The 21929-nt window shown below is 33.3% G+C and overlaps 2 protein-coding genes across 6 annotated transcripts in view; both read right to left on the bottom strand.

Annotated features, from left to right (window-relative positions):
* Positions 1-21861, bottom strand: part of LOC125657118 (MAP kinase-activated protein kinase 2-like) — a 31250-nt gene extending 9389 nt beyond the window's left edge. Inside the window, exons 1-10 of one of the 5 annotated variants that reach the window (XM_048887777.2) lie at positions 21640-21861; positions 17692-17739; positions 16882-16951; positions 16214-16366; positions 14150-14289; positions 12372-12436; positions 7715-7794; positions 7160-7286; positions 3400-3475; positions 2249-2373 (exon numbers count right to left, since the gene is read on the bottom strand). In XM_048887777.2, coding sequence (XP_048743734.1) covers positions 2249-2373; positions 3400-3475; positions 7160-7286; positions 7715-7794; positions 12372-12436; positions 14150-14289; positions 16214-16366; positions 16882-16917 — 802 coding nt within the window. In that variant the 5' untranslated portion in view covers positions 16918-16951; positions 17692-17739; positions 21640-21861. Of the gene's footprint in view, positions 1-2248; positions 2374-3399; positions 3476-7159; positions 7287-7714; positions 7795-12371; positions 12437-14149; positions 14290-16213; positions 16367-16460; positions 16498-16881; positions 16952-17691; positions 17740-21588 lie in introns of those variants that run through there. The other 4 variants (XM_048887775.2, XM_048887776.2, XM_048887778.2 and 1 more) reach the window with 4 other exon arrangements.
* The window catches only part of LOC125653998 (serine/threonine-protein phosphatase 6 regulatory ankyrin repeat subunit B-like), a 1068599-nt gene that overhangs the window by 444388 nt on the left and 602282 nt on the right, over positions 1-21929 (bottom strand). The window lies entirely within an intron of this gene.

Here is a 21929-nt window from a genome sequence, read left to right as displayed (position 1 = left end):
CTTTGATCCCCTATTGTGGACCCATCCAACCTCCGGGGGCCATGATTTTAACAATTTAGAATCTGCATTATATAAGGAAGCTTTCATATAAATCTCAGCTTTTCTGGCTCAGTGGTTCTTGAAATGAAGATTTTTAAAGATTTTCCCGATATATTTGTATGTAAAACTTTGATCCCCTATTGTGGCCCCATCCGACCCCCGGGGGCCATGATTTTAACAATTTAGAATCTGCATTATATCAGGAAGCTTTCATATAAATCTCAGCTTTTCTGGCTCAGTGGTTCTTGGAAAGAAGATTTTTAAAGATTTCTCCTATATATTTGTATGTAAAACTTTGATCCCCTATTGTGGCCCCATCCGACCCCGGGGGGCGTGATTTTAACAATTTAGAATCTGCATTATATCAGGAAGCTTTCATATAAATCTCAGCTTTTCTGGCTCAGTGGTTCTTGAGAAGAAGATTTTTAAAGATTTTCCCTATATATTTGTATGTAAAACTTTGATCCCCTATTGTGGCCCCATCCGACCCCCGGGGGCCATGATTTTAACAATTTAGAATCTGCATTATATAAGGAGGATTTCATATAAATTTCAGCTTTTCTGGCTCAGTGGTTTTTTAATGACCCTACCCTATTTTTACCTTTTCTTGATTATCTCCCCTTGGAAGGTGGCCTGGCCCTTTATTTTAACAATTTAGAATTCCCTTTACCTAAGGATGTTTTGTGCCAACTTTGGTTGAAATTGGCCCAGTGGTTGTTGAGAAGTTGAAAATGTGAAAAGTTTACAGACGGACGGACGGACGCCGAAATACGGGTGATCAGAAAAGCTCACTTGAGCTTTCAGCTCAGGTGAGCTAAAAACATAACACTAGGTACCGATTATTTCAATGTGACTGTTTATTTTTGGTCAAAATTTTTACTAAATGTTAGCAGCTTTTATAAATTTCTTATTCATAAGATTAAAAAATGGCTTTTAAAAATTTCTTATTTTCAAGATTTAAAAACAGCACCATTTCAAAAACAGACCTAAATTTCCTCTCAGCCAGTCTGTAATTCTGACTTACAAGTTCATATCCATAGCTCATTGAAAGATTCTCTGGTTTTAATTCTAATGGGCATCAAATATTATCAACATGTCAAGAAACAGAGTTTTGTTGCTGCATGAGTTTGCAGAAAATTATTACATATGTATATGTTCTTTGTTCATGAGTAATTGTACTTTGTTGACCTCTTGATCTGGCACCACCGGAAATTAATGAAACCACACCATATGACCAACTTTTAACAAATGCTACAATTATCTATGATGGTGCTGTTGGAAGTAAATCAATTCAGACTGATTGATCATTACACATGATAGGAAATGTTACAATGAAGTAATATCACCATGGTATTAACCGGAAATAAATGACTTCAATGTTAGAATTTGTTTTAAGCCTAGAAAAGAAAACTTAGTTTTCAGGCCCACCCACATCTATTTAAACAATACACAATAACCATATTTATCCCTAAATGATAAAATAAAAATTTTCTCATGCGCTCTTCCGATGCAAAATAAAGAACGGGAAATTTTTTTTTATAAAAAATCTAGAATTCCTGACCGCATTTTAGATAATTCTGGCTGTGAAATGTTTGACTACATCTGGGTCATCGCAACATCTGCATAAACAGTTCAATTTTGCTAATGGCCAGCAGGGTTATGCAGCTTCAAAATATTTAATAATAATAAATAAAATTTATACAGCACCTTATATAAAACAAATTACTCTAAGGCGCTTTACAAGGGTAGCAGTGAGGAAAGTAACAATAAAAAAAACAATCAAATGAAATTAAATAACAGTATGATATAAAATCTTACATCTACAAAATTATCAAACTAAAACATTATTATTAAGATCAATAGTTTAGAGTTTTTGCTTTTTGTTTTGGTAGAACACAATGCTAAGTATCTAAAAAGTACTCTCAATTGTTATTAAGTCAAAAGTTACGGAATAGTACAGATAAAGTTACAGATACGGAAAGGCGCAACATTTCTTCTGTCATGGCACATGGAACATTTTTCTAATGCATGCTCTATAATGGAACTGTTTAAAAGTCAGGTTTTCAATTTTAAAAAAAATCCCTGTCTATTTTTCATCAGCGAAAAAGACAACCCCCCCCCCCTCATCTATTTTTGTCAAAAATTGGCCTGAGAACCAAGTTTGTTTTTGGCCTCATTATGGAATTATTTTTAAAAATTGACATGTTACCGTCTTTTGAAACTTTGCTCCATTCAGGATTGGGAAATTCATATTGTCCATTTCTAATTCTTTTTTTCATTCCCGGTGAAATAGCTGCCCCATGATTACTGTAGAAAGGTGGGTATCCACATAATCTACAACAGATAAATCAGAAAAACATGTGTACTAAAACATCCGGAAAACATGAGAAACTGACATTGTTGTGTAATAAGATGTGATGTTCCCAGATTACATGAAAGTGGAACAGTAAGGCAGTAGTTTTTTTATTGACAATTTCCAAAAACTAGGTCAATGGCAAGGTCACAAGGTCAACAAATCTGATATCAATGGAAAGATCTTCTAACAAGAAACGCACATGTTATATAAAAAAGCAGTATCTCTCATGATTTGAAAGATATGGCTGGCGTATATTACGAGTTTTCTAAATGTAGGTCAAAATTCAATGTTAAGGTCATTCGGTCCCACATTTTGGTGTCAATGGAAAGGTCTTACCACAAGCAAAGGTCTGATCATAATCAGCGAGAAATTCAACTGAAAGTATACTTACTTGTGATTTGCTATCAGAGTTACCTAGAGAATATGGTCTTTCCACCCAAAATCACAAATAATGATTGCATAGGATAAAAATCATATGGCTCTAAGCAATGTGGAGATTTTTTTTTTTTTTTAGCAAAATCTTCTTGTTCATTGAAATTTCAAAAAGCCACATTAACCTATGGATACCCAAAAATCAGAAGGATTTTTTTTAAAGATTGCAGCAAACTTTGACCCACCCAGAGAGGTAGGGCATTGAATTGCTTTCTTGCTATATGTATATACACGTATGCAATGCTATATACCAAATTTGGTAAAAATTGATTCAATATGCAGAAGTTTACAAATAAGATTGTGAAAAAAAATTGATAGCACTCAAACCTTTCTATAAAACAAAAAATAACTTAAAATTCGAAACTTTGAGTTAAGTCTGGGATTTTACTCAAATTTTGACTGCTCAAACATGAGAACATTTAAACTTAGTTTGAGATTTCTTTTTTTGAGAAATCCAAGCCTGATGACATGAATGACAAAACTAATACTTACAATATATACATTATTACACCTAGAGAAAACTAATACTTACAATATATACATTATTACACCTAGAGAAAACTAATACTTACAATATATACATTATTACACCTAGAGACCACATATCACAGGATTTGTCATATTTCTCTGGACCTAACACCTCAGGCGCTGAAAATACAAAATACACAGTATATATAAACACTGTACATGCATGAGGATGACTAGTTAAATTCCATTCTTTCTTCAATATAAGATTCTCTAAAGAGTAACCATGAAATATAAGGTGATTCCACCCGAGGGTTGCAAAAAAAGCTGTGAAACCTGAAGCTTTGCCGAGGGTTTTACCGCTTTTTTGCAACCCCGAGGGTGGAATCGTTTTAATATTTCATGGCAACTCATAAGAGAATATTTTTCTCTCATATTTCTAGAAGTTTTTCCTTGTGCCTAGCGAAGCCATTTTGAGAATTTTCCAATTAATTAATTTTTCACTGTACATTAAAAATAACACGAGAATCAAATTCTACGACCTTCATTTTGGCAACTACGTTGCTGACAAAAAAATCAGCCGACGAGTGTATAAGTGAATTGTATTAGAGTTATTCCTCTTTGAATATGTACACAATAAATCAATAATCAGGGTGATGTGTGACATCAATCGGCAGTCCATCAGCGCGAAACATTTTGACATACCTAATCAGAATCTGAATCCAAAACTGCACGCTTTCTTCTTAAAGGCGCATTGATATTGATATTAATTGGGCTGTTATTTAATGACGAGTGTGTGAAGAGAGATTCCAAGTGGTTTTTGTTGGTGGATATGGGCATGACTAGACTTTCGTTTTCCACGCATGCAAGGACTTGAGTCTCATGGACATTGGAGGCACTTATTTCACCTGAGACACGGACAGTAGATGTTTGCAGAGTGAATGTGGAGGTAGGCCTAGAACTAGTAGACCATGTGGGCTGGGTTTCTGTGCACTGGCATAATGCACCGGATGACATAGATGTACTCTGTCCAGCATTTTCGATATGAGGAATTTGTGACTGTTGTTGAGTGTGTGGTAGTTGTTCCAGGAATGCATATTTTTGTGCCCGGTCACATACACCTGGAGATTATCAAGGACATTACAATCTGTCATTTTTTTGTACAGGAGCTTTGTGGATGCTAGTGTTCGGCAATCGAGGTACATTGCAGACTAGGCCTAGTTGTGTATTGATTATTACGTCATGGGATATGAAAGATAAACGTCATATGATATGAAAGATAGAAATATCTTTCATACCTTTCTTTCATAGAATATCTTTATCTTACATACATAGATATGAGAGAAAGAATACCCTTCATTTCCTCTACGTAATGGAATATAATAGCATACACAAATTGTTTTAAAAACCATTTCAGTATATGATTTACCAACCATTGGGGCATGGGATATTTTACACTGGCTGTCTAGTTTGTTTAGTATGTACAGTGAGAACTACAATACAAGCGGTTATGTGTAAATTATCATGTTTTACATCATAGTTCATCACCTCACATCTCCAACATGTAATGATAGCCATTTTCTCATGAATGCGTTGCAGTTGTAAACAATATGCGAATATGATATTTCTAATTCAATGGAGGGCATTCCAAAAGAATGAAAGTTGAAAATACATGAGGGTACGAATGAATTGCAACTCTGCACACCAGTATATTTTTAATAAAGCGCTAACACTCTATAAAGTATGCTGGCAGGAAGAGTCCCTAGTGTGTTCTCAAAACTGAAATTGATTTCTTAAATGAAATAAAAAAGAAATTATAATATCGACAAATCAAAACCACTGCTTAACCATGTTACATTGTAATTTCCATAGTCCCCGCCCACTGACGTTATGACAAGCTACTGATTTGTGCGCAAGTGAGAAATTTACCTGCCGGCCCCTGTGTCATGTAACAGGCTCAGACTTAAGTCAAAATTTCAATCATCTGTAAAATGTTCATTGTTTTTGAACTGAAACGCTTAATTTGCAGACACTAGACTAATAATTTGATGAAGCAATATTGAATAACTATTTTATTTTGGATTAATGACTTCTCAATCATTTCATTGCAGTATTCTAATTTTGACTTAAGCTTATCAAGTTTCATGATCCTGGGGCCTGATGTAGTATATGGGGAGATCAACACATTGGAACTTTTAAATAATGGGTTATCACAAAGAAACCAGTGGGAGAAGTAAATCTAATATATTGTTATATCAATAATAGACCACAATTATCTCGTCTCGAGTACAGTCACAGGTTTCTGCACAGACCTTTAAAACAAACTTTGAATTAGGTTTACTGCCCTAGATATGTAAAGCTTTATTATGTACGTTTGAGAACAGGAATTTACACCAATGTTTAGATATGTAAAGCTTTATTACGTAAGTTTGAGAACAGGAATTTACACCAATGTTTAGATATGTAAAGCTTTTATTATGTAAGTTTGAGAACAGGAATTAACACCAATGTTTAGATATGTAAAGCTTTATTATGTAAGTTTGAGAACAGGAATTTACACCAATGTTTAGATATGTAAAGCTTTTATTATGTAAGTTTGAGAACAGGAATTTACACCAATGTTTAGATATGTAAAGCTTTATTATGTAAGTTTGAGAACAGGAATTTACACCAATGTTTAGATATGTAAAGCTTTATTACGTAAGTTTGAGAACAGGAATTAACACCAATGTTTAGATATGTAAAGCTTTATTATGTACGTTTGAGAACAGGAATTTACACCAATGTTTAGATATGTAAAGCTTTATTACGTAAGTTTGAGAACAGGAATTTACACCAATGTTTAGATATGTAAAGCTTTTATTATGTAAGTTTGAGAACAGGAATTAACACCAATGTTTAGATATGTAAAGCTTTATTATGTAAGTTTGCGAACAGGAATTTACACCAATGTTTAGATATGTAAAGCTTTTATTATGTACGTTTGAGAACAGGAATTTACATCAATGTTTAATGTCATTTCTTTTCTACATGTAGTTCCTTTGATGTCTACTTAACACATTATTGTTTATACAGTGCAAACTACATGTGAAGATTTCTATGCGATTTCAAAAAATCCTCTACTATAGACAGAGCTTAATCAGTTGACGAGCATTCTGTAGGCACATCTACACAAATCTAAATGTACTGTACTTGTATTTTGTGGGAATTTCGTCATAGTTCTGTTAAATCAAAATAAACTTACCTTTTAGGGTGGCTCATTACACAAAAATTCTATTCAATAGCTCATTTAAGCACCTTGTATGAAACAGGGTTTCACCATTAAAAAGTAATACACACTCTCAATTATTTTATATGATTTTAAGGAGACCATCAGTATTTCAGTTATTCATTATACAATTGTGTAAAAATCTCTAATTTCATCTCATATTGCCATTGAAATTGAGCCTTTGAACAGAATTACTTCAGGTTTGTCATCTTCTGCCAGGGTTTACATAGAGGATAATTGGGGAAGGGGTGTTAACACAAGTAACTCTATTTTTCCCTCCATTTTAGAACATCATTCATGTTCAAAGAGGAGCATGTCTGACAGAAACATTAAATTTGTCATTAAGTTTAAAACATAAATGATTTAGGAGAAGTAAAGTTGATCATGGGGGTTTCCTGAAATTTTGTTCATAATTCAGTACTTAATTAATAAACTAATAGCTTGTCCAAGTCAGTTGCCATGCAATGTGTTTGTTATAAAATTATCAAACGCCGGCTGCCCGTCAAGCTTGCCTGGCTTACACCAAAGTTGTGTTGTTGTCTTGTACACAAGAGGCCTGCATTTACATTACTGCAATAAAATTTGTTTTGACCACTTACCCACGTAATATGGGGTGTAACACGGCGTCTGAAGACTTTTAATTGAGTTAATCTCTTTGGCAAAGCCAAAATCTGTGAGTTTCAGGACCCCGTCTGGTCCTTTCTTTGTATAGAGAAGATTCTCAGGCTGTAAAAGGAAAGAAAACACATGAGGGACACAAAAATAACTACAATTCAAATGGATTGATCTACGGTAACTAATTCCACCCATTAAAAACAACAGACTACATTCAGTCTAGTCTGACAGGATTTATTATTAATTAAATAATTATACCATAATGGTCACAGATGACAAAGAGTTGCTTAATTCAAGTGGTAGCTAAGGCAGTCTAGACTGTACATCAAAATGAATTTTAAAAATTCTCCCGGCGGCTGAGTTTATCTTTAGGTCTCTGTGGGCAATGTTGACAGTGAAGAAAATAAATAACTTGAGTTTTACCTTTAGGTCTCTGTGGGCAATGTTGACAGAGTGAAGAAAATGAATGGCTGAGTTTTACCTTTAGATCTCTGTGGGGAATGTTGACAGAGTGAAGAAAATAAATAACTGAGTTTTACCTTTAGATCTCTGTGGGCAATGTTGACAGAGTGAAGAAAATGAATGGCTTTGGCAATGTCTGAGATGACTGAAGCTGCCTCTACAAGGAGAATCCAAAAATATTAATCACATGATCAAATGGATATGCACTTTACAAATCATAGGTAAAAACGGATAATGGACATGCACCTCATATATCAATAAACAATACTAGTAATTTAGTGCTTGAAGCAATAGGTTTTGATGAACACGATAAAACCTTTTGGGGGGGGGGGGGGGGGGCAACAGAATGTTGAATTGCGTTCAACATTCAAGGGGGTGGGGTGAACGAGGGCTCTAAATGTACAGGGAGTCTCTACTTTTACATATTACTAATTTCTATATCATATTTTATAGGCATTTGGATCATTAGACAATGCAATATTCATTTTGGATCATAGACAATGCAATATTTGGATTATTAGACAATGCAATATTTGACTCCCCCCATGAGGAAGAAACAAATCACCCAAGGTTGTTGTTTTTACAAATTGTGACACTCGAATTCATTGATTTTGTTTATGTACAAGTATCAAGTCATATATTATGATGTATAATATAATTTATTGTTAGAAAAGTCTTCCATCTACATTAATTGGTGCATTCTATCTGTGGACTGGCTCAAACTGACATGGCTGAACCACAAAATGGAGGTTTTCACCATTCAGTCTCTCTGCTGCTTCCTCGCTGTTTACGTTCTCGGTTCGTTGTGATGTCACAAGAGCAGATTTCAAGTTCGATGAGCGAGACAAAGTTTTCCAAAAAAGGACCCTTTTTAGCATCAATTAATTATTCTTGTCAATTCGATTTTCTTGACTGATGAATTTTACATTGACACATTATCTATATATAGTAATGTTGAAAACCGTTTCCTCTGACCTATAAGTATGATTCATGTTACACAATGAGCTATAAATCCAGCTGTAGGTGTCATATTATCACTTCCTACAGTTTATTACGGATATATTGAACTTCAGGAGACCTCAGAAAAATACTCAATACATCCAAAGTTTAATACCGCCATAACATTAAACATGCATTGTACTATCCCTGTGTTTAAATTCTATCATGTTCTCGATTGTAAAATATATATACATCAAATGTGTTTTGGTCCTTTCATTAAAACCACCATAAATTTACATGCATTGAATTTACGAATTGGTTTTTTCTCATTTTACTTTTTGGTAAATGTTTGTCAGTTTGTTTTTATTTAGAACACTTAGCATCAATGAACAATTCAATTTTACTAAGGCTGTTAAACATGTGGTCATCCAAGTCAAATTGTTTCTGAATGTCCTGTTGTAGTTGTGAAAGATATCCCTGAAGATAGGAATATCAAAAGCTCCTACAATCATTTAAACATTCATCTGATCAAACTTAATTTCCAGATCTTGTATATTGTTGTTGAATAGTACCTAGATTCTTAGACATCAACAATCACACTGCCCTGTTTATACTTTATGGAGAGGCTATGGCTGCTGTACATCAGCTTCCTGTGCTACTCGCTATACTTCAGTACTACCATTATATACACCACCAGTTTTTAACGGACCGTAAAATTACTTAAGAGCTTGTCTACGAGAAAACCATGTAAAATGTGATGGAAGCAAGGTTGTCGGATCAACAACATATTTTGAGTGTAATAAAGTACATCAATATCAAATACCTTGGAATATTTTTTTCGGGGATGTAGTCATTGGATAGGGATTTGCAGCCATGTTACTAAAAATAGCACTTTTGTCCTGACAAAAGGGTAAAATTATGTATATTTTACCCTTTCTATTTAAACATTCTAACAGGTTATTGAAAATGGATTTTTAAAAATTGACACAGTTTGTAAAACAACTGGATATACATATTCATATTGTTTAGTGGGACTCTAAAATTTTACTTCCGTTTAAGTGCACAAAGGTCACAAATTTGGCACGATTCCAGATTTTGATAAATTGCAGAAAATGATAACTTTTGAATCAACTAGTAGTCAAAAAGAAACGCTTTGATTTATTCAAAATTACTTTCATCTTCAAGAGGAGAAGTATATTTACGATATATCAAAAATCTGTCTTTGGACTCTCGATTATAGTATATATATTAATACTTCAAGTTGGGCATTTTTTCCTGCTTGTAGAGCTTTTATTCTGGTAGCCATCTAAACCTGTTTGCCATGCATGGTCCTTGTTATCTTATTAAGTCTTCTATAATTTTATGATTTCACATCAGATGACCAGAAGTATGTATCAATCATTTTTTGTTGCTATGGGTCCTGGTTGCCATGGTGACATATTGCAAAATTTGAAAAAAATAACGTTTTTAAAAAAATAATATGCATCGTATGAATAGTTGTAATTTAACACAATTGATATTTGTATACTTTTAAAATGCAATTTTTAAAAACAAATTTCATGCCAATTTATATTATGCTATATATAATAAATTCTTTATTTAGACAGGATAGCACGATTAGTACAAATGACTAGTTTACATTGTGATCCTACAGAGACTTAAATATACTAGTACCACAAGCAATTGGATCATATTTCTTCATAGATTTGCTTTTCCCATGGATACAATAAGGATAAATCTCTTCTTATTTTTAAAATCTGACTGGTTATTGAAAACATAAAGATGATGTACAAATTCTCAAATCCCATTTCAAGTTGGAATCATAACATTCCATAATATTGCTATCATTTTGTACCTTCTACGTATGAAGAGTGCATTAAAGGGGAGGTAATTCCAGCAACAGGTCTATTTCATTAAAAGACCCCCCTTTTTCATATAAAATAGTAGATTACTGGGATTTATTTATTAGAAAATGTTAAATCTATAAATAAAATTAAATTTCCCAACAATTTATGCATCTAATATCACTAATTTTAAATCTTTAATCTTTTAAAAGATAATTTTAAATGCTTAAAAATATTAATTTTTGTCAGTTTTTAAATTTTAATTGCAAATGAACGGCCAAAAGTCCAAAGTACAATTTTTTATATTTTACAGACAAGGATTTGATATTTAAGTATTATACACTTTTAAAGAAATTTAAGCGTTACTTTTGCAGCAACACCTATTTCAAAATTGACCATATAACACAAAATGAAAAAGTTTGGCACAATGTCAAATTACAGGCTCCATGTAATCTCTATATGGACACTTATGATGTCAAACATGATTTCTCCATAAGTGGTTTATATAGAAATATCATTAAAAATCCATTCTTTTCATAAGTCTTCAGAATTGATTTGCAATTTTGAAAAAAATAAAACCCTAATATTTAAGGATTTTTCTTGTGTTCAAAGACCAATCCATGTGTAAATACAGAATGCGCTGTTACTAAAAATAGAAACGACCTATCAATAAATTGACCTCAAATTATAATTATTCCAACCATACACTCCAATGATATAAATGATTAGAAATGATATTGATGACCACCATTTCCTTCATTTTTTATATATTTGCATGGTTTTCTCGTAGACAAGCTCTTAAACACAAGCAGTATTTTAATGTAATCCAAAATAACTGAGATTTCAAAACAAAGAAATAGTAAGAATCTGATTGGAAATTAATTTTGAATTCAATACAAAGTGAGCTCAACAAACATGGAGTCGGCTGTATATTTGAATCATAACAGAAAATGGACGGAAATATTCCATTATGTGCATGTTACGTGTGTAGTAAATTCATAATATGTGTATAGCCATTAATTGTCTGGAATTCACAATAAGAAAGTGCATCAGTATAAACAAAATGAAACACTGAAAAACACTTGTAGATGACATGTTTATGCTACATGTGGCATTTGATGTTCTAAAATGTTAACAAGTTAAGTTGTTTTCCCCGACTCAAATCATCATTTAAAAATTTCTCACTTGATGTGAGTTTAATTACTGTAAACATGTTATCTTTCCCATGTCTTAGTGAATTTTGTCAATATATATACCCACCCACCCCCCCTCAACACACACATAAAGTTGAATCTACACTTCAGAATTCAGAATAAAGGAACAATTGTGTCGTCTACAAGGACATAAATCTGTATTAAATCATGGAATACAAAAGTCAAAACAGCTCTCATACACAGCATATGAATTCACGTTTTTTTTTTATGTCAACTCTATAAAAATACTTTCATCAAATTATATTCATTTCAATGTGAATTTCCATTCAGACAGATAAATAAACCTTTAGGTACCCCTATGCTTTAGGGGCATTATAATAGAGGATATTAGCTAAGTGTTACAAACACATGCTGTAATCATTTTCAACATGCCCATTTTCAATGGTGGAAAACGTAATGAAGCTAGAAAACTATTCTTCTTTTAAACGAGAGGCCCAATGGCCACATCGCTCACCTGAGTTACCTTGGCCCATATCTGAAGACTTTCTATATATACAGACAACAGACAAATTTTAATCAGAAAAGCTCACTTGAACCTTCGGCTCAAGTGAGCTAAAAAGAAAAGCTTGAAAGATTTTTCCGTTAAGTATATAGATGCTTCAACTTTTCCTTGTTCCTGGACAACACTTAACATGCTTAAAGGACTTGAATCACTTACATCCGAAAATAGGACAACATTTTAAAGACTAGAATCATCTCTTTATGTCGATGAACAACACTCAGGGGACTTGAATTACCTCTTTCTGTGAATGCTGAATCTGCTCGTTCCTGAATTCTGTTGAACAATTCACCTCCCTCCATGCTGTGGAGAAAAATATCTCAGATAAGAATCATGACAATGTAAATCTCAATAAAGATTTCAAATCAATTACTGTATTCATTTCCTCTTTAGGCCAAAATAAAATATATGTGTGTTTCCTATTTCACTTCCCCCAAAATTAAGTAGAGTAGGTAGGTAAAACATTTTATTTCATTAAAACAAATTATTCCAAAGTTTTTGATTCGCTTTGAAAACAGATCAATATACATTTTTAATACTTTTCAAACATTTTAAAGATCAATATCAGTCAAAATGTAAATTAAAGAAGCTCGAACATACAAAGAAAAAGATTCCAGATATTGTATAGATATAGTCAATAATATATTTAGAGTCAGCAGCTAAAAGTAGGTTGGGTCAGAAAGTCATATATTTTATTTTGGCCTTATCATTTGACATTTAGGGATGGCAGGATGTGAGTAATCCTCACACTGGTGGTGTTCTATCGATATAGATCTATGAGAAACAGATCATATTAAATACCAGGTATATGTACATAGGTCTACTCGGTTGCAATGCCTACCACGAGTCTCCAGCTAAATCTCTCTCAATTGCCTATGGTCTGACATTATATATAACATTTATAACTTCAATATTGACCCACCATTCCATAAAATTATAGATAACATAGCCACAATATTGACCCATCATTCCATAACATTATATATATTAATATATAATCATAACTTAAATATTGACCCACCATTCAGTAATGACCAGTAAACAATATATGCCAATAGTCTGACATTATACATGAATGGTTATACAGTGGGTTTTTTTGGGCTAAAATGCCACCAATATTCGGCTTTTTCCCCTCACTAAAATTAGCTATTTTTTCCCAATTATATATATATGTTTTTCCCAATTTCAAATCTAGGGAAATTAGGCCATTAAAAAAAAAAGGTTACCGTATATTTCGGACAGATTAAATACGTTTTATTTTGTTCAGTTTTATTCTCAAAACCACTGCACATGCAAAAGGTTTTGTAAAGAAAATGTAAAACAATAGAGGCATCCATATAAGCAGATATGCAGCGAAGTATATAGCTTCCAGATGCACATTAAGCCATATTGTTTACAATTTAGTTTGACCGCCATTATATGTAGGGTCAGGCTAATAACAGGAAGTGGCCAACAGTATAGGGTTTTACTAAAATCCGAAAAATATACAACAGGAGAGACATTCTGGAAACTTGAATATTAATATAATATTTACAAGATTATGGGTACAAATGCTGGTGAATTAATAATTTATTATTTTCTTTATGAAATTAGACAATAAGTATTTCTTAGAAAAAGTAAATAATATATATACAAGGTGTGACTTCCAATACATATTTAATGTTAAATAATGATTTATTTTATGATTTTAAAACATATCTGAAATAAACCTCAAACAAAAAAATTGTTATTTGATTACTTTATGCATCTTTACCATTTTAATTTACTATGAATGATTTTTCCCAATTTAAGGAAAATGTCGCTAATTTTTCCCAATTCAAAAGAAGGGGTGGTAGTTTGAAAAACAAAAAAAATCACTGGTTATAACTACAGTATTGACCCACCACTCCAGATAATATTATGAAATTTATAATTTCAATATTGACCCACCATTCAGTAATGACCAGTTAACAATATATGTGCTCATAGTCTGACATTATACATATTATAGATAACATAACTACATTATTGACCCACCATTCCATAACGACCAGTAGACATTTCTGACCACTGTACACATTCTCGTACACATCTAATATGGCCACAATATGACGGCAACCGGACGCCCTCCAGTGAAGGTCAACTTCTCGTCGTGCTTTTGGGATATCCCTTAGAACCTACAATTACATGTAATCAATCTAAATGTTGTAAGGAATAAAAGTAATTCCCACTCATTTTACACAATATAAAGTAAACTGCAGCAGTTTACACAGAAACGGTCACAATTTATCTCCTATCCTATAATAATCGTGTACACTGTCAATACTTGCTTTAGATTATAAAATGAGAAGAAAATTTATTTCCTTCCTTATACATTACTTTGATAAAATGCATAAATTTTAAAGGAAATAAGAATTTTACATGATGTGGAACAATACTGCTAAAACAACAAAGTGGAGACAGAGAAGCCAGATGTATTGTGACTTCCCTCCCAGTGGTTCAGCTTGATGACAACTCAGTTTATAAGTAAAATGAACCTGGATTACAACTTATTTATTTAAGTACTAGGTATCATGAGCAGATCCAGCAGGTCACCCCACCCCAAAGGTGTCACGAAAAGGCGACTTTTTGTTTCCTCTTTTGAATGTATATCAGACCTATCAGTCATACAAAGTGAAACTCACTGCATGGCCAAATCCATAAAAAATATCTATTTTAGTACACAACTTCTTAATATACATTATACAAGTGTGGATTGCTAAATGCTTTACTTTCCTGTTTTGAGTAGCAGTTGCTGCTGGTAAGAGATGATCAGACGTGCACATGAAATACAAGATACATACATCCATGTCCCATTGGTTGTATGACTGGAGTGTTTTCCTCCCCAATAATCCTCTCACAACAAAAATTACAGCATACTGTTGTCTTTCCCCCCAAAGTCCCCCTACCAACCCTTAACTTATGTTTATTCATACAGATCAGTGTTTTTTCCTCAGTACTTTAGAACTGGGCTCCAGGGCCCTTACAATTGGGGAAATTAGCAACAAAACAAGAAAATTGGGAAAATTAATTTTTCAATAAAAATATGTGATATTCATCAATCATACATTTAGAATGAAGTGTCTTTGCGATTTAATTAATGTAAAACAACCATGCTTCACATCTAATGAATACCAGTACTGGGACAGTGTCTACTGTACCAGATATCACAAGGTTTTCATCATCGAAAGTGCCATAGCAGATAAAGTGTACACAATGTAAACATTTTGTTTAGATCTGTCATACAAAGAATTTTTGGAATTTACGATTGGGAATTTTTCAGTCAGATTTTGGGAACATTTCAGAGGATTGCGGATTGGGACTGGGACCAATATTTGACCCCAAATCAGCCCCCCCCCCCCCTCCAACAAACAAATAAAACACTGCTGAGATGAAAGTCATGGGTTTTCCATGATGGAAATAATTACAGGTAATTTTTCAAAAAAGACTGATTTTTGAAGTTTTTCTTTGGTTAATTCAGAAATCTTATGCATTAAAATATCAATTTTGGAGTTTGATAATACAAGTTAATTTGTGTTTTCATTTTCTGATGGTGTGAATAACACTGACAACGACTGAAATACAAACCTACACATAATGCTGACTTTATATGCTGTACATGTAAGCATGCTGTTTGTTGCGTAAGTGAACTTCCTTTACTCTATTTACAGAAGTTTGTCTTGTTTACATTCTGTATTGACATGCATTAACTTAATGATGAAGTTGATGATTACACAATTCACAGAAACTCATTATTCCTTCACTTGGACCATTCCTAAAATATTGTTTCATTCTATGTTTACAGAGCAACCGAACTCTATCTTTGCAACGCAAACAGGATGTTACTTTCCTCTATCTATATGACAGTAAACTTAAAGTATAACATCTACGAAAGTCACTGTTCGCGATGAATGAACAGTTGACGGTATTGATAAGGAAGGGCATGCACCAAGTATTTTAAATGGGACTGGTTTAAAATCACGCCCACGTCAGATCTTAAGACTTTAACACAACGTAAACATAAGATAAAATAACACAGTTGTCTAATATATAAGTTTTTACCTTTAAAGCACATTTCCTATTGGTCGTTTTACTGAAACATTCTACCACTTTTCCATTGATTCCTAAACCCAACACACTCCCCGTAATTCGGTAATCGTCACTGATCGGGTTCTTCTTGGGCTGAAGGTTCCGGGTCTGAAAATCTCCCATCATCTTCAAGACAAAATACAGAGCTACTTTCTTTTGTTTATATGTAGTACACGTGAAAGAAATCCCAAGAATTCAAGAACGAAGTGTAAACTATTAAGCTCTGTCTGTGTGTCGCCGTATAGCAATATCCGGATATGACGACAAAATTTATAAATAGAATTTTCGTCATGGAAATTTAAAACCTATCAAGACAAACTTTATGTATTCCGGCAAAATCAAAGAGGGGAGTGGAAAAAAGAGCTTTAATTTTTTTTTTTTCAATTCTATTTTTTTTAACAAAATACTTTTCTTTCTAAGGTTATACATATCACACTGGGGGCGATTTTACTTTCCTTTTTGTTTTTAAAGGTGAAAAAATAAAATAATAAATTGAATATATTGATGAAAATAAATAAAAGTGACCACCACAACATATTGTAGAAGCGATATTTAACATCCTCTTTCAAGAGTATGTTAAGAAATAGATCACCAGAACTTCCCATTGACTACTAATCTAACTAGGTCATATAAGAGCTTACCATAGGTTTCCGCGATCTGTGATGTTTGCCGTCCATTTTATAGAAGACAATTTCAATACTCGTCTGCTTCCTAGTAGATATAAGTGAAATTCTATAACCTATATCAACTAATTCTACATATCACACGTACATGTACATTGATTGAAGTGGTTCTTCAAAACTTGAAGACATGGATGAATCAGAGTATTTTGCTAATCCATGCGCGACTTTTATCAGAATTTTCACATTGTAATCCATCATTAATAACACATTGTTAAAATGAGTTACTTGTCATGGTGTCGCACGTGGATCTCAGAGAGAGAGAGAGAGAGAGAGAGAGAGAGAGAGAGAGAGAGAGAGAGAGAATTGAAGAGTTCGTAATTTGTATAATTTATAAAATATATTGGATACACGGTGTTTTTCATTATCAAATAAAGACCAAGTATATATCAATTAATCGCATAAAGTTTTGAATTCATAAAGAATAAATCTTTTTGATTGATGATATCAACTTGCTTATAATGTGCATATTGTTGTTTATTCGTAATATTAGCATATCATATTCATAACCATAGTGGAAATATGCTCATATACATTATAACATTTCTATATAAAACCATAGTCGAGATCTCTATATATCATATATTGTAACATTGAAACATAATTTTGAATTATGAAAGGTTAATTATCTCTTACTGACTAGCCATTGTCAATTTTTCTAAAAAAAACAACAACAGACACATTCAGTATTCACGAAAGAGAAATAAAACTAGTCGCAGAGACTCTATGTACTTTTCGCGATGACTTTTAGAGGCACATATAAGTACTTACTTCAACAGTGGGGCCTTTTAGCAAAGTGTTGAGAACGTCTTTTTATACCTGCATTTTAATGCACAGAAATATAGCGGACATTGCATTGCAAACAGATAATAGATGATAGTATGTTTTACATACATATGTAATGATGAAAAAGAATTCATAACAGTGTTACTGAAGACATGAGGTATCATCAGGGTTCTGCGGGCATGCAGCTGCGAGGTTCTGTGTCAGGAAAGAAGTGTCGTTAAGTGGAAGGGAGGCAGTGGAGAAGTTGACTTCGCAATATAGAAAATACACGGGGGGGGGGGCAAAAAAAAAGGGGGGGGGTTACCAGCCAATCATTCGAGTTATGCATGCATGTACGAATATCGGAAAAAGTGTCCGACTTGCATATTATTTTCGAGGACATTTTAATTACCCTTTTCAGTGAAAACCCGGTCTTCGGTCCCGGTCCCAGATTTTTTTATTCGATCAAAACAGAATATATCAAAATATTTGAGCCCCATTTCTTGTGAATTTAGATATGACATCCCATGCCTGCATTCTGATAGTTGATTGATCATATTATTTTCTTCTTTCGTAAAATAATATGTGAAAACTCCGGGACCGGTGGGACGGACAAATAAAAACAATACTAAAAGCTGGTTCCAGTCTCGACATTTTCCCTCATATAGCCGCTTTAATCTACCTTTTTCATAAAAAATATAAGGATGTGATACTCAATGCATAACATCCCTTTGTATACACATATTTCATGGCTACTCATAAGAGAGTCTTATAATCCTGGTGTATTTGTTTGTAATTTACTGTTACATATAGGTTTTAAAAAATGAATTCATATTTTTCATTCAGGTCAAACACCTGACCACACGGTTGATAAACTTTTCAAATATTCAATGTTGGTATATTCCGAACCCGGTCGCTGTGCACGTACATATGTATACGACTGACTGCTCGCTCTCTCTCTCTCTCTCTCTCTCTCTCTCTCTCTCTCTCTCATTTGCGAGGGTATTGTGGGAATTGCAGGAAGTTGTTAAATCATGACGTCATGTTAGTTGTTTTAATCAGTGAAGAAAAGCCTCTATGTAAATTAGAATAATACAAAGTAGCGTGCACGTGCAAAATATGAGAGACCAGCTAGAATCCACGATGTATGAAGTACTTCAGAAAATTCTGTTCATTAGTGAAATGAAGAAGAAAAAAATATTGTCTTTAAATTTTTGAAACATGAATAATTATTGTTAATAGCAATACAAAATTAATGTGCTATCTCGTCCACACACACCCACCCCCACCCCTTGAGAAAGATTCTGAATATCGATGCAAGAATAACGCTTTTGAAAAGCAAATGTTTAATTTCATTTTTATGCCCCCGCAATCGGAGATTCGGGGCTCATATATAGTTTTTGATCCGTCCGTCTGTTTGTCAGCAAAAACTTGAACCTTCGCCATAACTTTTGAATGAATGTTGATAGGGCTTTCACATTTCACATGTGTATTCCTTGTGACAAGACCTTTCTTTGCATGCCAATCTTCACCTTTGAAAGACCTACTTTTGAAGATGTTTGACCTTAGCCATAACTTTTTAATGGTTAGTAAAAATACACGAGAGTACGAACTGAAATGCTTCACACAGGCATACTTTTCATGAAGCGCTCAGAGTATTTGTATTTTCAAGACTGAAATTTATTTCTTAAATGAATGTGCATGTATGTTTTGCATAATTGTAAATGTAGAGTTCATCATATGTCAGTTTATATCTTTATGAATTTTGAAAATATAAGATAATTTGAAAATAGGAAATAAACAGTTTTTGTCAGTGCAGCATAATTAATATGTTTGTACATCTACGTATATAACTATTCACAATAAATACGGTTATCACATGATATTAAAATAAAACATACTATATATAGATTATTTGAAGTTTATCTAAAGTCAGAGGGATCTGTATAAGTATGGTGGAGACTGACATTTTGGTGAGCATGTACACTTTATACTATAAATATAGTAGGTACAACTTTTTAAAAGCAATGTACCTAAAAGAACAAAAACGGGGGGGGGGGGGGGGGGGGGGGAGAGAGAGAAAACTGAATATCAAATCAGAAAGGAAGAAATATTTTTATAGGTATGTTTTAATCCTTATATGAGTTATGAGATTGATCACTGTTCGTCATCTTCACCTTTTCATTGTAGACGTTGTTTCGCTAGTGTGGTAGCATAGTAGCTGTGCTATAACTGTATGTAACTACAAGTCTATAATCGTGATTTTTTAAAAAAAAAAATGTGTACACTTTCCTCACTAATCTTAATCTTTATCAGTTAATTAAAGAAAGTCATGACATTAATTAGTTATGATTTTTAAAAATATAACTTGTGAAAAATAAATACATGAGAAAATTATTTTCCTTTAGTATTGTGTTGAGATCTGCAATATATTGATTTTGTTTGATGAAAGAAAGGGGTACATGTCTTCTGGAGATTCTTGTCGGACAGTTTGACCTATTTGGTCACACAAAGTGTTATTCTAATGGTTTCAAGGGGAAAAACTATTAAACTATTCTTTAACAATAAAAAAGAATGTAAAGTGGGGACCTACCTTAAAAAGTATTACAAAGATTCTTCATACCATTAATAACCAAATTTGAAATAAATCGGAGAAGGGGTTATCAAGAAAAAGTTCAAAATGTTAGATTACTAACGCTTACGTGGAATCAGTTTGGTCCCACCTTGGTACCAAATTCCTACCCCTGGGATCATGAAAATTACAATTTTAGTAAAGGACAGGGCTACCCGCATGCTCCTTCTAAGTCTAAATATCGAATAGCAGGGGTGCGGGAGTCCTAAAATTTACAATTTATGTCACCACCCCCACCCCCTTGGTCCCAAAGATGCTTCACGACAAAATTCGAAAAGAATTGGAATGGTGTAGTAGCCAAGAAGTTAAAAATATTCAATTGTTAACTCACCTCGGAACCAATAGGTCACCTGAGTGACTCAGGTGACATACAAATGACTAGTATGTGTTTATTTAAGGAGGATACTACACCAGAGAAATTAAGTGGATGATATACATTTACAACATCTTGAAACTGAAAACTTGCTTTCAAATTTACTTTATTTACTCCAAAAATGCAGTTTCAGTATAAAGTAATCTGAAAAGGAATAGAAAAATGTTGCTGATATTTATAATTTCATCCATATTTTAAAAGGAAGTCAGCCATTATGACGATGTCGTATACCTCCTTAAAAAATTCCAGGCCTGGTAAGATATCACTTGTTTTCTCCATCTGATTCATTAAAGTGTACTTGTATACTTGCTAAAATTCAACAAAACTAACAATAAATTCCAGAAATTTGGAATGAAGAGAGAAAATTAACATTTACGGCATTTAGATTTTTTAGTCAAGGTTAAATCAGAACTTTTTGAGGGAATCGAATTCCCAATCTTGTAAAGTAAAACTTTGGCGCCAATGTTGATCCAAAGTGTAAATAAAATCAGATATATGTATAACATTGTGAAGATAACGAACAGTGATCAATCTCATAATTCCTACAAGCAATACAAAATAGAGAGTTGGACAAACACGGACCCCTGGACACACCAGAGGTGGGATCAGGTGTCTAGGTAATCTCGGTTGAGACTCGGCTGGGCTGAATATTTGGACTGACGCCTTCATCGGTGGGGAGTCAGTCCAAATATTCAGCCGAGCCGAATCTCAACCGAGCTTAGTGCCTAGAAGGAGTAAGCATCCCCTGTCGACTGGTCACACCCGCCGTGAGCCCTATAGCTTGTATTTGCAAAAAATGAAATTTATTTCTTTAAAAATGAATATCAAATTTCCTTGTTATTTGAAAGTGATGTATTTTTGCTTTCATGATTATAGATATTATACACGTATCACTCACCAAACTGAACGTAAACTACATTACACACAGGTTTCCGCTTTAATCACGTACCCGAATTCCCATTGAATTATTAAAGTTAAGTCTTTGTAGAAGACTATGCTGATGGTGTGGTCAATGAAATCCTACTTCACCAAGATGAAAATACCACTGAATATTTTAGAAAAAGAGCGTCAATGAAAACTTCGCTGCATATTGAAGAGGAACCATTCAAAAGGCCGGCGTGAAAATGTTCACTCGAGATAAAACTTCCTGTTTGAACTCATGCGAAATCTACTTGTGTCCACACAACCATACAATGTACAGAGTACTTGTATATGCATGTATATCTATTTTGACTGGAG

This window comes from Ostrea edulis, chromosome 7 (genome assembly GCF_947568905.1).
Source record: "Ostrea edulis chromosome 7, xbOstEdul1.1, whole genome shotgun sequence".
Lineage (NCBI taxonomy): Eukaryota > Metazoa > Mollusca > Bivalvia > Ostreida > Ostreidae > Ostrea > Ostrea edulis.
This window is presented reverse-complemented; position numbering and strand designations above follow the sequence as displayed.